The sequence below is a fragment of the Leuresthes tenuis genome, unplaced genomic scaffold, assembly GCF_036924035.1.
Source record: "Leuresthes tenuis unplaced genomic scaffold, fLeuTen1.0.hap1 SCAF_7, whole genome shotgun sequence".
Classification (NCBI taxonomy): domain Eukaryota; kingdom Metazoa; phylum Chordata; class Actinopteri; order Atheriniformes; family Atherinopsidae; genus Leuresthes; species Leuresthes tenuis.
Window position 1 is genome coordinate 9,302,151 of NW_027325361.1, and position 16,243 is coordinate 9,318,393.

The following is a 16,243-nucleotide window of genomic DNA, read 5'->3' on the forward strand; positions in this document are numbered from 1 at the left end:
AGTCAGCAGAACCCACAGCAGCACTGACAGACTGGTCAGGTGGCTGGCTCTATGGCTTCATCATGCAGTGTCTGAGCCGGGGATTGGGAAATGTCTGCCTTCCTTTTGAGAGCAGGCTGGTTTTGTGTGGTTTAGTGAGCTTTTTCATATTCAGGATGTGTGGTCATTATATTATTGAGCAGCCCATCCTTGACCCAGCACTGCTCTGTGCTTTTATTCTGAGTAAAATGCAACATGTGAAACTGAATGATGAGACCTGCATGACATTTCATCAAACTCTCAAAGAATCTTGCAGTTACGAGCCAAAAACTTCCTCCTGATTCTCACATGAGACAGGAAAATATTTCTCAGAATTCGTGGTCTTAATATTCGGAACAAAATATGTATCCACTTGTAGCGTCAGGGCTAGATTTGATTGTACTTACAATAAAGCAACTTTATTGAGTTTATTGGACATCAAAATCTTCAGAATTCTGTTGTAATATCAGATCAGCCCTCTGTTGTCAGTGAAACGCAGCAGATGGCACGGGTAGACGGGTTGGTAAGAATCTAATTTATTTATGTAAATAGAGCTGATTTTCTGTTGAAAAACCATGTTTATTAGATGCTGTTCAGTTACACAAATGCCTGCAAGAGGAAAAACTAGCAGTCGGATTAAATTGCTGTACTGTGTGGCGTGTTCTGAGCAGAATATCGGAGCAACTCTGGTTACACTGTGGCTCTGCAAAGTTGATCAGTTCCTGTTTGTAATACTGGTGACGTCCATTTTTTATTTTATAGCCGTTAAATTAACATTAATTCGCTTTTTAATGTGATTATTGAAACTGATAGAAGAAAATAAATGACCTCTTAGTAGAATTGATAATAATGATTTATTCATGATATTGTCTCCTCCTGCAGGGATGACCTAACAATTCCATTGATGTGTTTTTATCCTGAAGCAAAGGAGAATGCACCAACATGAAGGTTTTATCAACAGAAACTGGCTGTTTTGCACACATCCACTCTCCTGAGACACTCTTAAACCTAATTTACAGTCTGTCAGGCCTTTTCTTTAGAAATGTAAGTTTCATCCGGGCTATGCAGAAATATTATGCCCGTCACTGTTGCGTCCATAGCAACGCTGAAAGCACAGAGTGAAACACACACGTGTGAAATCGCAGTTTAACACCAGCAGCTGAGAGACCTGAGGTGCTGTATATTCTTTAATTCTATGTGTGAAAAGTCTCTCCAAACCAAACCGTTGTGTAAAGATTGTTACGGTATGTGTGTCAAAGTTTCTTCCTTAAGATGCCGGTTAATCGCGGGGATGATCTCAAAATGTTAAATCCACTGCTTTATGAATTTAAGCAAACCTGAAGAATTGTAACTCAGCGGATATTTATAATGTCAGATATTTGACATATTGAACACTTGAATATGTATTTAGATATCTGAACATGTGCAGTTCGACCCAAACATCCAGAACAAGCATCCATAGTGTTTAAATGATGTTTAGAAGTTTTAATTATTACATTTTAAGACTTTGCTGAACCTATGCAGCTTTGTCTTTTCTCATTTGTTTGTCAAATCTGCTGTTTTCAGCACCTTAGTTTCATGTAACTGAAAGGCTGTATTTCAGAGGAGGAATGTACTCTGACATTGGATCCTCTGAGACAGACTGCAAAGACAGATTTGACCATTCACCAGAACTAAAGGCACAGCTCTGAATGTTGCCAAAGAACAAAGCAGCTCACGGTGAGCTAAGCACTCCTATAGAGTGTGTTTATTGGACTGGGAACGATGTAAACAAACTGCATTTTTGCATTTTATTTTGAATTTCAGATACAATGAAAAGAAGGTAAAAGTCAGGAGTGTAGCACACCTCCTTCTATGTAATATTCTTAAAAATGCCACTTGTTTTTTTTCTTTTTAAACAGTTCAAAATCTAAAACATCATATCAGCCTCTTCCTTTTTTCCTGCCTGGCAGCAACTATTTCTCTGTTTGGATGCCTTTTTATACCCAAACTTCAGACTCTTATTTGGGTGGATGTATCAGGAGAAATGTCACATTTCTGAATCGTGTGCATTTGTTAAGTTTGAAAATCAGAAGCAAAGACTGGCGCTGCAGTGATCCAGTTTGGTGAATAAGCCGTTGATGCTGATGCTTGAGGAGACAAACTCATGTCAGACACTCATCATTCAGTCTGTTTGGAGTAAATACCTTTCAAGTGTGACTTTGACACAATTTTGCTTGTCTACAATCTGTTTTATGAATAATTGTGTAAAAGTTCACAGGCACGCATCCCAGCTTGTCTGTCCTTTTGCAATCAGCAGCATTGCTCTAACTACTAAGACATTTTATTAGTTGTAGTAAGTACGCCGTGACGAGGCCCTGCAGCGCAGAGCTGAGCTCAGCCCATGTTGCTTCTCTGTCTGTAATTAGTTTCGTACAAGCCTTGGGGGGAAGTTGTACGAAGTGTCTAATTAGAATCAAGTGAGAGCAGTTAAAAAAGACCCCACCCTGGAGATGTATAACGCTCTCACAGTTTTCATGAAGACACACAAACTAAAAAATGATTAAGCTGAAGAAAAAAAAAAAAAGTTTTATTTACTGGATTCTGGAGTATAAAACTTTTATAATATGTAATTTGCCTTTTTAAATGTGTAATCAGAGGATTATCGCACCACCTTAAGCATGTTACTCTTATAGCAGCTGTTCTGAACCCCTTCGGATCTTCAGTGAAATCGTAGATTTGATGTTGTCTGAGCAGCTTTTCTTAGATGCATAGATATGAGAGATCTACAAAGAGTGGAACAAATCTATTCTTCAGTCATACTCAAACAGCTTGGCTTTACAGGGGGAACTTTTCAGCTGCAGGGAGACTGTTTTTCTTTGTAAATCTCATTTATATCCTAATGAAAATGCCATGAATATTCATCAGCACCCCTGTGTAGAGAAAAGGATTCTGTTCTGTACAATGTGGAAGGCCATTAAATCAGTCATCCTATAGCTGCTGCCTGAAATAAGGTCGGAGTTGATGCCGATAAGAATACGATTATTTGGTTAAAATCTACTCAAACTGTAGCTTTGATGCATCTTAAAAAGTTGGAAATATTACGATAGAGCACTTCTGTTCATCGTTTTACTATTTTGAGAGAAATACGAAGTATGAAGCCAATTCACTGCACCAAAGCTTTAGCAAAAACAACCTCCTGTATCAACATCATAAGGTTCTTATTGTAATGTTTTGGGTTGCTATGACAACACAGAATAACTCTAAAGACGTGCTCCTTTTCCAACGCTCAGCTGATCTGAGCCCTATCTGAACCAAACCTTTGAAGAATTGTTGTTTTCTTGGCTGTAATGCTAAAAAGCAAACCATAAAACTACTGTTATGTACTGACATCTTGTCTTGCTTTAAGGTATGGGATTGACTGTCAGTACAACTATTTTTTTAAATCTCAAAGTTGGCCCAGACTTGGCTTAGAGAGCCTATCCACAGGCGTTCTATCCACTTAAAGGACTGATGCTGGCTTCTAATTTACTGAGATTAAAAAGGAAATTTCTCTGCAGAACCATCCCCCTGAACACATTAAAGCCAATGTCTGGCTATCCTTAGTGTCCCCCTAAGTCTTCATGTGAAACTTGTCCACATACAGAGTTTACACCTCTCCATAACCCCCCCTCCCCATCTGCAGTTGCTTTAGGGTTTGTCTCCTCTCCCATCGTTGTTCTCATTGTCATGGTAATGGACTCCATCATGCATGACCAAAATGGTCCACTTAATTGATGAAAAAAGAGATCAGCAAGAGGGGAGAGCAGAGGGGGTTTGCATATATCAGACGTGAAGGATTTTCATTCACTAAAAAGGCTTAAAGAATACGTTATGACACTTGAAGACTGTTGGTTGGTTCAGGGCTCTTGTGCAATCAGACTACTTGGCATGACTCAATGTCTTCAAGAGCCAATTTTCATCCACTTGCTCAATCAAAAACTTGCATTCACAAACAAACACAAATGCAGCTTTAAATTAAGAAGAAGAAGCACACCCACATTAATCATTTGACCTCAGGTTATACGGCTATTATGGAAGTTTCTCATAAACTTATGGACTGTTTTGATGTTAAAGAATAATGTCAAACACGAGACAACACACACTCACCATGGCAGAAGCACCGGGCCCGAGCGGCGAGTCTGTCGCGGCACGCTGTCAGTAGCACCACTAATCAAAAAAAAAAACCCAAAAAGGCTAGTGGATCTGTTTTTGTTTTTGTTACGTATTTATAACTTGTATAAATACATTGCAGTTAATAAAAATGATAATGATTTAAAAAGAAAAAAAGGAACCCGGCAGTGATACTTTGTCTGGTATAGTATTACTTATTTTGGTATCGTGACAACTCTAGCTCAAATCATGGATCTACACACCTGGTGTTAAGTGTGTTTGAATGACATACATTTCTGAAGTTTACAAAGCCAGTTGTCCACACGTCGAGCTGTCAAACCCGGAAAACTTGTCATAGACTGACCCAAATCGTGACGTAGTATCCTTTTGAAACAGATTTTCATCTGATGATGGCTTCTCTGTGAGCAGTCGTCTAAGCAAGGTCACTGCAAACAATGATAAAGTACGAAGTGTTCAGCAGCTGAGATTCTGTGACAGTAAGCAGTGTTTGGCTCTTATCACAGTGTTCATATTTGCCTTTTCAAATAATCACAAGCCACCTCTCTAACTATTACTGTGATCAAACACTGTGTGCAGAACCTTTTGAGGACTGTAACAGGCAAGGTCTTTGTATGCAGCCGGCAGACTGGCCTGCCAGCAGAGGCAGACAGGTGCTGTGTTTAGCTGTGAAGAGGCAGGTGTGTGTGTGTGTGTGTGTGTGTGTGTGTGTGCGCCTCTGAAGCGTAACCTGGCAGCTCGCCTTTCTGCAGTGAGGGTAGAATTTCTACAAAAAGCATTCGCCAACTGGAGGAAATAATAATAAAATAATACAGTTTGTTGAGAAGTAGTCAATGTGCGTTTCCCTTTATTTAAAGTTAAATCGAAGCAGTAAAAGTTTGTTTCTGGTTCATTAAACCAACCTGCGACATGGGCAAAACTATGTTTTCTGAGTTAAGATGGAGACATGTTCAGCATGTTGAGTACAGTAGGATTTAGTGCATCTCAGATCGAACACAGGACTTTTTGAGGGTTAAGCCTTGGTTTTAGGTTTAAGTTAGATTCTGATTTATGTCAGGGTTTGGGAGGACATTATGTCACTGAAAATCCTCCCAAAGAGCCATACAAACACCTTTTTGTGTTTTATGTTATGGTTGAACTTTCCCTTTGAGCACAGATTAATATTTGTCTCAAAAGTTACAAATATTTGACCTATTTTCTCTAAGATTCGCCATAAAACTATAGATTATTTCCTCAAATTATATTTTAATCTTTTAAAATACTTAAAAATAATTCACCAAAACCTCAGGGACATGTCTTCAAATAGCTGACAAATGCACCAAGCCTCAAATATACTCTGTTTTCTATTTAAAAAAAAAAAAAAAAAGGATGATGGGCAACACCTTATGTCAAGCAGAGAATTGCTTTTTAAAATAATAGGATAATCAAATATTTCTTTCTTTCTTTCTTTTAGATTTCAAATTTCCATTTGATATAAACCTGAGACTTTAAGGGCTTTATGCACCGACTTAAAATGTCTCTCTGGCTCTGCAGTTGTTGTCTTTATTTCTCCAAAACGCTTTTACAGCAACCATCAGTGTGGAGTGAAGAGGCTGGTAAAACAACATCACTCAAGAGGGACCGGCTCTATTTGACCTGACTGAAATACACAAAGCACACGCTGCTATGATGCTTTTTTTGTTTGTATATCGCACATTCTGCCTCTGCTCGGGCAAGTCGGGTCCTCTTTCACAGGTGTAGATTGTATGTCCTGGCAGGTAGTTGGAGGACGTGTTTGTGGTGCGTTCATGTACCTTTTATATGTGCTCAGATGCTGACGATGTGAAGGGACCCAGCAGGGGGCCTGGTTATGTGTGCGAGCCTTTAGAGGGCAGCTTTTCTGTCAGGTCTCATCTTATCTACCTGTCTGAGATGTCTCTATTTTTCTTCCTGAATGCAGGGAGTTGGTTGCTCAACCCTCCTGTCTAGTTCTGGTTTTTATTTCCTACTTTGCAGGGTGTGTGTCTGTCTGTGTGTTTGGCTTTTGGTGACTGTTCCTTGGCATTCCAGCCATTCCCCTGGTACCTGGGAAAGGGTCTGTTCCCCTTCAGCAGGATATTTTTAGGGCCTGAGTAGCAGCTGTCTGTCTCTGTCGGCACAAGCAGCTCAGCCGTCTGTTGACTTAGAAAAGTGGCGAGGCTGAAGACAGTTGCTGCTCTCTGTTGCACTTTTTTGGATTATAGGGACTTATGCAAAGCAAGTGTAGGTCTGTGTAATTACAACAGTGATGTATGTGAGATGATGATATAGTCTGTGTTAAATCTGCTTTGCTGCAAGGTAAGCAGCTCGTCTCAACAACTATTTACTGTGGCGTTCTAATTTTTTAATGATACTGACTCAGTCCTGTTTGCGCTCCACAGAGAAAGAATTACAATATATTCTAACCAAACAAACATGTAGACCGCTATATTTATCACTTTGTTTCACATTTTAGACGCAGCTCTAAGTAACCATGCTGAAACTGAACATTATCTATAAATATATATAACAATCTGAATCCCTACACTTGGCCCTTCCCATCCATCTCGCAGAAGTAGGGCTCCGCCTCTTTTCTTTTCAGGGTCAAGCCATCAAATGGCCCTGAAAGCTCCATTTTAGAGACTAGGAAAAAGAAGAGGCCTCCTGTCTCCTGCAGAGTGCAGGGCAAGGGCCAAAGGAACGGATTAAGATTGAGGCGTGATATAGTTTTCTCTATCCTTTTAGAGGAGTTACTGAAGATCTGTTGGCACATGGCGGCTGGTATCTGAATAGAACTTTTACTAATATACGATTGAGCAAACAGTGCTGTGTTTAAAGTAGTAGCTCGAGCAAAAACAAATACAAAGTTAACACGATGATTTGGAAATTAATTAAACTCTATATTTAAATGGTAATAACACAAAAACGGCATATTAAATTTGAAACTCAAAAGTGTTGTTTTTTTTAAAGAATATTCAGCCATTTTGAATTTGATGCCAGCAGCATGTGTGACCAGGTAGTCAGTGGGACGCCTTATCCTCTCACAACTGAAATAAGTCAAACTAAAATAACTACAATTTGAGTCTTTTGAGACCGTGGTGGAGAGGAGAATGCTGAACAAACTGTTATCCATCATGAACAGTGACCAGCACCCTCTCCATCACACAGTAGGCAGACAGTGGAGCAGCCTCTCTCACAGGCTGCTCCAGCTCCACTGTCGATGGGACAGGTACAGGAAGTCTTTCCTGCCACATGCCATCACACTGTACAATAACAGCTAAGACTCTGAAGAACACTGCTTATTCATACATTTTATATTACATTTTATATAGCTACTTTTAACATGTCTAGGCTGTCCTTTTTTTATTCCATTTAATGCTGCTGCTACACTGTAATTTCCCAGCTTGGGATCAATAAAATCCATCCATCTATCCATGAATCTATGAATGATACCAACATATAAAATGTATAAAGACAGGAAGATAAATTAAAAAGATGGGATGAAAAACTGTGTGACTTTGGTTTTTGCTTCAATTCAAAATGAACTAAATTGAACAGAATTTATTTGGTTTAAGTGTTACTTGGTGATGAGTAACTAATAAAACCTTCCTGTGAGTAAATTCTGCGAGACGTGGTCCGGTGGAACCTCTGGTTGTTTGTTTAAATCATCAGAACGGCACTATATTGGCAGCTGGAAAACAGTACACAAATATTACACAAATATTTGGCTGTAAGGAAGTTAACAATATGTCACCACTTTTCTTTGCTCCAAGAGTTTGTTGAACCTCGAAAAGTTACTCAGATGTGATACTGAAGCACCAGCTGAGATCGCTCTCTTTAACATGATGGTGTCAGTTTGCTGTTTCAGGATTTGGAGCTAACCGAGGACGTGTGTGTGTGTGTGTGTGTGTGTGTGTGTTCTGTTTGTGCCTCTGCAGGGGGAGAAGAATGCCGGCTTTGACGTGCTCTACCACAACATGAAGCATGGTCAGCAGGCAACCAAGGAGTTGTCCGAGTTTGTCCGAGAGAGGTAAGGTTTGTCTGTATTTGGGAATATATGCGTGGGAGGCGGTGCTGGTGATGGGGTTTCGGAGGAGAAATCCTACATTCTTGACTTGATACTTGGCACAGTTTTTCCATCTTTCTTTCCAAGTCTGGGTGAAATTCTCCAATTTTACATCAACTGTTAAAGAGTTTTGTCTCTTGCAGCTGCCAAGATGTTAGCATTTCATATTAATTCAAAGTAGAAAAAACCTGAACAAGTTTGTCCTTGTTTGATTCATTATTGTTTGTCATCTTTCTGGCCTCCAGCTCCTGTCCTCACCTCTGTGTTACTTTTAAAGGCACACAAGCCTGAACGCCGTCTTTGGATGAGGTTTTTTTCAATGTTCCAACTGCTGGTTTTCAACTTTTGAAAACCATCAACTCAACTGTTAGTCAAGCGCTTTCTCTAAAAGTAACACTTTAAAATCGGGAAGTTTTTTTTGCTCCTGAACCCCCCTACAGATGTGGGATGGAACACCTCTGCGGTAAAAACAGACCTCTGTCCGGAGAAGCCAGTGAGAATACCACCAGAAGCCACCAAAGAGGATAAGACTGTAAAAAGATGTCATATTTTAACCATTAGAAGACAACATGACCACTCCCCTCCACCACCTCCAGCCTCACTTGCCTCTTGTCCTCTTCCTCCTTTTATCTTCATAAAAATTCATCTTGTGTTCACACCATATGGCCTTACTTCCACTCTAAAACCCCTGGCATGACCAGCCCTGAGCTCTTATTTTTTAATACAACCTGTAAATAACAAGCACAGTCATTATGTTGCATTTCATTAAGCTAAACCTGCTTCTGGATGACTGTGATCATCCAGAGGTTTTGGATTATAAGCAGCTCTGTGGTGCCTTTCATTGAATTGCAGTTCAGGCAATGTTTACTGCATATAGGGTAGTTGCATTTGTCATTATTCTAAACTCCTATAGTTAGTGTTATTCTTAATATATGACTGAGTCAAACAAAGTTGTTAGAGTGAATTGATACTGTAATCTTCTGTTTTACTTAATAACATACTTCTAGTTCACAAACGTGTGCAATAGAAGAAAGACTGTTTACTCTTCATACAGGTGTTTACTGAATGGCTCTTGCAATGGAGGTCATGTGTATGTAAACTGTAGAGATGGAGCACACACAGAACAGAGAAACCTTTGCTGTAGAAACACTACTCTTGTTTCCTTTGTGACTTTGCAGACTCTTACACGCCTTGTTCTCAAAGTGCCAAACTCTTGAGATGGGTTTTGTGGCCTTTTTTCAACATTGACGGATCCTTCCATGCTAATGAAATGAAGTGCCCACAAACATCTGATTGAAAACACCTGACTCAAATTTTGCCTTTAAATTAACTGCTAAGTTCACATTCCTTTGCCACTTGGAGTATACATTATTGGATTATACCTAAGTCAATGAAGCAGAACGTTTTTATCTCGCTCGTTTAATTGAGATCTTTTTATCTTCTCTTAAGAACTTTTCTTGGCAGAAATAAAGAAATTTTACATTTCTCTCTGTCTAAACCAGGAAAGGTTGAAATCTGGTTGCAGTTTCACCTTCTTTCCAAAACATCAACATCAGCAAACACAATAAATGATGGTGTAATGCTGTATTTGTTGTCATTGTAAAAAGCGTCTGTGCCATGCAGAACAAGGAGTTTGACACACAATTCTGCTGTATATAGTTGCAGCTCTAAGTTACAAAATTAAGTGTCTTCTGAAGTAGATAGTTTGACATATTCAAGACGTTGTGTCGACACTGAGGGAAGGTTCCCACAGGAGCCTGTACTCTATAAATCTACTCACAGAGAGCACACTGTTGGGCCACTGATATAATTCTGACATTGATTCAGAGCACTTGTGCACATTCCTCATGGGGGAAATTCACTTATCTGCTCGGACAGACTACAAATCAGCAGTCAGGAAATGAAACAGGAGCACTGTGGGTAAAGATCGTCCAGCAGGACGACAGAAAGGCCAGTGGGTTGATAAATTTCCTCTCCCTGTCTGTTTGCTTTTTGAAAGGTTGTTTTTGATACGTGAGTGTGTATGAAACACTGGGATTTGTCAGTGAGGTTTGAGTATGATCTGTATAAATGATGTTAGACCAGTGCTGGAGCAAAATATTAGCCTTTAACTATCAGTCACCTAATCAATTTGCTGGTTATTTAAGCAACAAAGTTAAAGTATCAATCTTTGAATTACTTAGTTAAGTTAATGATCATTGGTTCCAGCATATCAAACATGTCCGTCTGTTGATTGGAAGTTAAAAAAAAAAAAAAAAAAAAAAAAAGCTGTGTACCTTTTTTTTTTTCTGTTGCATCACTACTTTTGCATGCAAAAAAAAAAAGCTAAATTATTCATTGCTCCAAACAAACAAATATATAAATGCCAATTCGACTGAGAATATGTGTCATTCTAAACCCTGTTTGTGACCCTATTTACGCTGAAAATCCTGTTCTGAGGAGCAAATTGTTCTTTTCCCCCTTTGGGATATTTGGATCGTTGCTTCTCCTTTCTTTTTCTGTAGGGTCTACAGATGGTTATTAAAGTTTTACGATCAGCCTGGTGAAACTCGTCTGTTTGTCGTTTGAATGTGGCTCAATGAAATATTTACCCATCGTTATTGAAATAATATTAATCTGACAGACTCTGATTTTAGTGGAGGATGCCTTGTGTTTGGAATAAAGTAGGCGCAATATAGAGATCACAACATATGAGGCCATTAGCAGAGGCAATGGCATTTGAGTACATTATGGTGCCAGTCTGAAGGCTGTCTAAGAGGATTACCATTTCAGAGCATCCACACATTAGTCTTCCTGTCGTTTTATTGGCCACTTTGTTTTTGTAGGGAAACAAGTGAAGCTGTGCATCCTCTAACCTCATCCACATACAGAATATATGCACCATTCTGGTTTTAATATAGTTAATCTATGGTTTTCTTCTTGATTCTAAAGGACTTCATTAGTTATGCTGCTCATGTTTTCTGTATCTGTTTGTTTTGCAGGGCTGCCATTGAGGAGACTTACTCCAAATCAATGAGCAAACTGGCTAAAATAGCCAGTAATGGAAGTCCACAGGGGTGAGTACCACCATCTGAACACAGCCAGTAATTTCACATAGCCATCCAGCCATGCTTCCTCCTTCCCTTCAGTACGTTACAGCAGAATTTCTTCCCCCGGAGGTGTTGTTTTTGTAATTATAGATGTAATGATCATATGGTTGCATATGAGATATTGATGAGTACCATCTGCATCACCAAATGTCCATATTTGTGATTCAAGTAACGCCTTGCCTCCCAATTAGCCTATATGTTTTTGTGCATATGTTGCATAAGTTATCTGTATACATGTTTATGCATGTATACAGATAACTTATGCAACTACATGAGTTCTACAAATCAGGTTGAAACTCATAAAAGGCCCAGAAAACACAGGTATCTCCTAACTGTGAAACTGACTCGATCCCATGACAACGTGGGTTTCTGTTCAAGTGTTTTGGCTCTTGTGGAGCTTTCTGTAATGCATTTGTTTGTGCTTCTCTTCCTCCACACACTTATCGAATTAGAGTTGATGGGTTGTTTCGTCATCATCAATCAAATCTGATGAAACACACCTACACAGTCATAAAGAAAATGGATGAGCCGCAGTTTTTGTGTTATAAACTTGTATTAAATAGTTGACACTTGCTTATTTTGGGTCTGTTTTAAGCTGCCCATTTATCATGTGGCATTATTGATGAATTCTTAACAACACCATTTAGTGTAGAGATGCAAAAGTATCACAAAATGACACCTTTTTTTTGTTTGTTTTTGTTTTTTATGCCAGGTGATATGTGCTTCACATGCCGAGAAACACAACTTCAATAAAGCAGTCTATATTTGGTTGTTTTTAAAAACTTATGGTTCAGCAAACACAGCTTTCCCGTGGAGTGTAACACATATGACTGTGCAGCATGACAGTCAGAATAAAAGCTAATTGTGTCCACTACACCCAGTTAGGTCCATAAATCATATTGCAACAAGAAAAGTTTTTCCATCTGCCTCTTTGCTTTTTCCATTTTGCTCTTTTCTTTTCTTTTTTTCTCCTCTCTTAAAAAGTCTGATTGGCTCTTCTAATCAACTTTTTTAAGCACGGGGGTCAACTGATAACCAATAACTGTTAAAGGATATCAGAATCGTAAAATCGATGTACATTTAGTTGTGGAGCTTCAGTTAGTTTAATCGTGCCAACATTTTACTGTTTTGCTGTATTTATATGTTATGCTCGAGTACATTAAAACCTGCTATTTGATTAAAAATGGATCTACGATGTCATGTTATGCAGCCTCACGTGTTCACTCGATTATCTGTGTGTCCTACAGGACTTTTGCACCTATGTGGGATGTGTTCAGGGTGTCCTCAGACAAACTGGCTCTCTGCCACCTGGAGCTGATGAAAAAGATGAACGACCTCATCCGTGACATTAACAAATACGGAGACGAGCAGGTTAAAATTCATCGGAAGGTATGTATCTGGGATGAAAACAAGCTGTCCCTGCAGAACAAACTGGCTGTTGTCTCTGTAAAGATGCAGTATACTATGTCCCCTCTTGTCTGGGTGCCTCCTTCGTGATGATCTGATTTATCTCACAGAAAACCCAGTACTGTCTTCTCCTTCATGGTAATTGCCACATGCCCCCTTAAAGTATCAAATGCAATGATGATCTGTTCAGTATGTCCATATGAAATATTATTTTTGTATGTGTGTATCACCCAGACAAAGGAGGAGATGGTGGGGACGGTGGAATCTGTGCAAGCCCTGCAGGCTCAGAGCGGTCACCTCCAGAAGTCAAAGGAGGGCTACCATGCCAAGTGTTTGGAGCTGGATCGGCTCAGGAAGGAGGGGGCACCACAGAAGGAACTGGAGAAGGTTGGTCACCACTCCTCTAAGCCCTGGGCCGTTAAGTTCTGGGTGCATCTTATTTTCTCCTTTCATCTGTACTTTTGGATACAAAAAAGTAAACTCTTATGTATGATTCTGCACAAATTAATCAGTGTCCCATAAAAGAAAATCATCTGGTTTGATTCCAGTAAATCACCAAAAAGTCTCTGACTTACCTGTTGTTATTTTAAGATGTCGAGATAGTTTGTTGTAGTTGCTCGGATTTCCCCTTTTTTAAAATCATGTCACACATACTCTAGATAATTCAAAGACACTTAATTGTACTCAGTAAATTTGTTGTACCTTTGTCTTTATGTTAACAATCCCACTAAATTCTCATTGTATTTGAAAAGTTAGGCGTTCTTGTTGGGTATGATGGAATCTTATTTTCAGGTGAAATTAATGAAAATACATCAATGTTCCTATTCATGCTGGTCGTGGAAATGAAAGTCATTTAAAACTGAAACCATTGCTTTAAAGGGAATTGATTACCTTGAATTGTGCTTTGTTTTTATTCTATGACATATTATATCCCAACAAAATCCCTGCAACTTTGAGATATGCACTGCTACAGTGTGATGTTGAGCTAAACCTTTCAGACTTTTCACATTTCTCAACTTAAGAAAAACTGATATTAATAGGAGAGAAAATTGAATCTGTAGCTATATCTAAAAATATGTTTAGTACATATTTTATTCCAGAAACACTTTGTATAGACGGCTGCAGCAGCTCAGGGACTTGTTTTTAAATGTTGTAGTAGATTATTAAACCTCTTAATCATGTGATATATCAAAGATCTAAAAGTGATCAGTCAGTGCCTCTCAGCTCCCAGGTGATGGTATCTTATTTTTACGATGAAAGATGAAATAACAGCTTTATATCTTTAATTATCAGTGAGCAGTAAGTAAATGTTGAGGATTTAAAATGGAAGAATCTGTCTGTAGTGTCACGTTATTACTTTCTGTTCTTTTCTTTTTTTTTTCTTTCGTCAGCCTGATGTTTGTAATTATTTATATATATTTAGTTTGTAATAACAAATGTAATAACATTGGATGGTTGTTGTTTCAGTTTTGTGAATGAGAGTCAGTGGCTCGATGACCATTACTTTCCTTTTCCTTTTCTTCTCACTAGGCGGAGCTGAAGTCTAAGAAAGCGGCTGAGTCATTTACGTTGTGCATCGAGAAGTACAACCGTGTGGGAGGAGAGTTTGAGCAGAAGATGAGCGAGTCCGCCCAGGTCAGCTCCAACTCCAGCTGGGCCAAGAGCCACTTTGTATCCGACTCTCCCACCCTCTTACGTGGTGTTTTTATGTATTCCTCCCTCTCACTGGCTTTATCTTTCTCAGAATCTCCCTGGCTTGCCCTCTCTGTAGCCTCCCACCACACAAGAACACTTCAAGAACACCGTCTTTCATTTATTATTCCCAAAAAAGGAAACCTCAACCCCCGACTCCTAAACACCCACCCACTTGCACACACATCCTGCACCCTGCTCATTACCTTTAATAACCGCCTCCATGCTTCCATGGTTACCGCTGCTGTTTCCATGGAAATCTTCAACAAACCCAAATGAGTGCTTCTGCGTTTTACATTTGAAATGATGAATGGAATCCTCGTGACCAATTATCGCTTTTAATAGCTCTGAAGGGGGTAGTTGGGTCATAATTGTGAGGGGAATATGTGGTACCTGGGAGAATATATTGTAACAAAAAAATCAAAGAAGTATCAAAGAAAACAAAGTATGAGAAGCGGGTGCTTTCTGTTAGACTAAAAGAGATCAAACTAGTTTGACCCTTCAGTGGGAACCATACTGACTGATAACCCATTGACTGGCAGTTGGAACCATGTTGGAAAATCAAATGTTGGTGACTGAGAAAAAATCCAGTCTTTAAGATGTTAGAAAATACTGAGAAATGGTAGTAGTCTGAAAAACCAGATATTCTGTTAAAATCACCTCATCACTCTTCCTTACATTTGGTGAAAAGCCAACAACAGGCCATGGTTCAGGGCTCTTGCTGTGGACATTGCACATATGGATAAAGCATATGAGCGCGGATACATTTTATAGAAGCTCGTAAAAAAGTTAAATCATCATCAGATGGAGGCAGATGTTTTGTGAGATTGAGTTTTGCCTCTTTTGCTTTACACAAGAACGGTTTGCCTACTTATAACTAAGACGAGCTCAGATATGATACTACAGAGGAATACCAGTGGAAATCATAAAGATTTCAGTACCAAAACACCTACAGATTTTTTATATTCATATGCAGATATCAGCTAAGAAGTGAGAGAGCCACATCATTACGTCACTTTGAAATTCTCCTCCAATACACACCCGAACCTCCTTCTATTATTGAGATGCAAATAGGATAAGTTAAACACACTGTTTTGAGTGAGCTCAACTGGTGTTACTGGAACTTAATCATCGAGCTCATGTTCTTCCACCACTGCCTCATCTTTACATCCAGAGCTCGATGGAAAGCTATTTTTTTGTTGTTTGTTTTCTCTTGAAGTGAACCAGAAGTGGTCAGATCGCATAGCCTGTTTTACCTAAGAACCTTCCTAACTAAATGAAATGACCCAAAAGTCAGGAGATTTCTTTTATATACCCTTTGGCATCAAACACCGGACTGTCCTTTATGAATAAAGGTGTTAATTTTGTCCTACAGTTCCTTGCTACCTCAACTTTTATAGAAACTCTACATTATTTTCATTCAGTTGTACTAATTTGGATTTGTGTGAATAAATATCAAGACGGGAAGGTGTGTTTGAGCAGCTATTTCTCTTTACTGTATTATTAAAAATCATCTTTATTAGCTCTAATGAGATGACCTTGTAACAGTGTAATATCTTTTCTTAACCCCATGACATTTTCCATCAAGGTAAAGAGGTTAGGAAATGAGTTTTTTTTACTATAGAGTGAATCCTTGGTGTGCAGTGGGGTCCAACTCGGCCGACAGCAAACAAACATGAGCTGAAAAGATCAAATGCTCCAGAGTTGATGCAAACCACAGCCAACCAGTTGGATATTAAATCTTCTTGGGATTCTGTTTTACAACTTAGAAAATTGCTGTGACACCTGGAGCAGTGGCACTGGGACAGATAGAAAAAGGGGCTTT

The 16,243-nt window shown here is 39.1% G+C and overlaps 1 protein-coding gene across 3 annotated transcripts in view; it reads left to right on the forward strand.

Moving 5' to 3' along the window:
* fcho1 (FCH and mu domain containing endocytic adaptor 1) overlaps positions 1–16,243 on the forward strand; it is a 53,450-nt gene that overhangs the window by 16,396 nt on the left and 20,811 nt on the right. For all 3 annotated transcript variants that reach the window (XM_072389149.1, XM_072389151.1, XM_072389150.1), the window contains exons 3-7: positions 8,103–8,194; positions 11,212–11,286; positions 12,567–12,708; positions 12,961–13,113; positions 14,257–14,361. In XM_072389149.1, the coding sequence (XP_072245250.1) occupies positions 8,103–8,194; positions 11,212–11,286; positions 12,567–12,708; positions 12,961–13,113; positions 14,257–14,361 (567 nt within the window). The remainder of the gene's footprint in view (positions 1–8,102; positions 8,195–11,211; positions 11,287–12,566; positions 12,709–12,960; positions 13,114–14,256; positions 14,362–16,243) is intronic.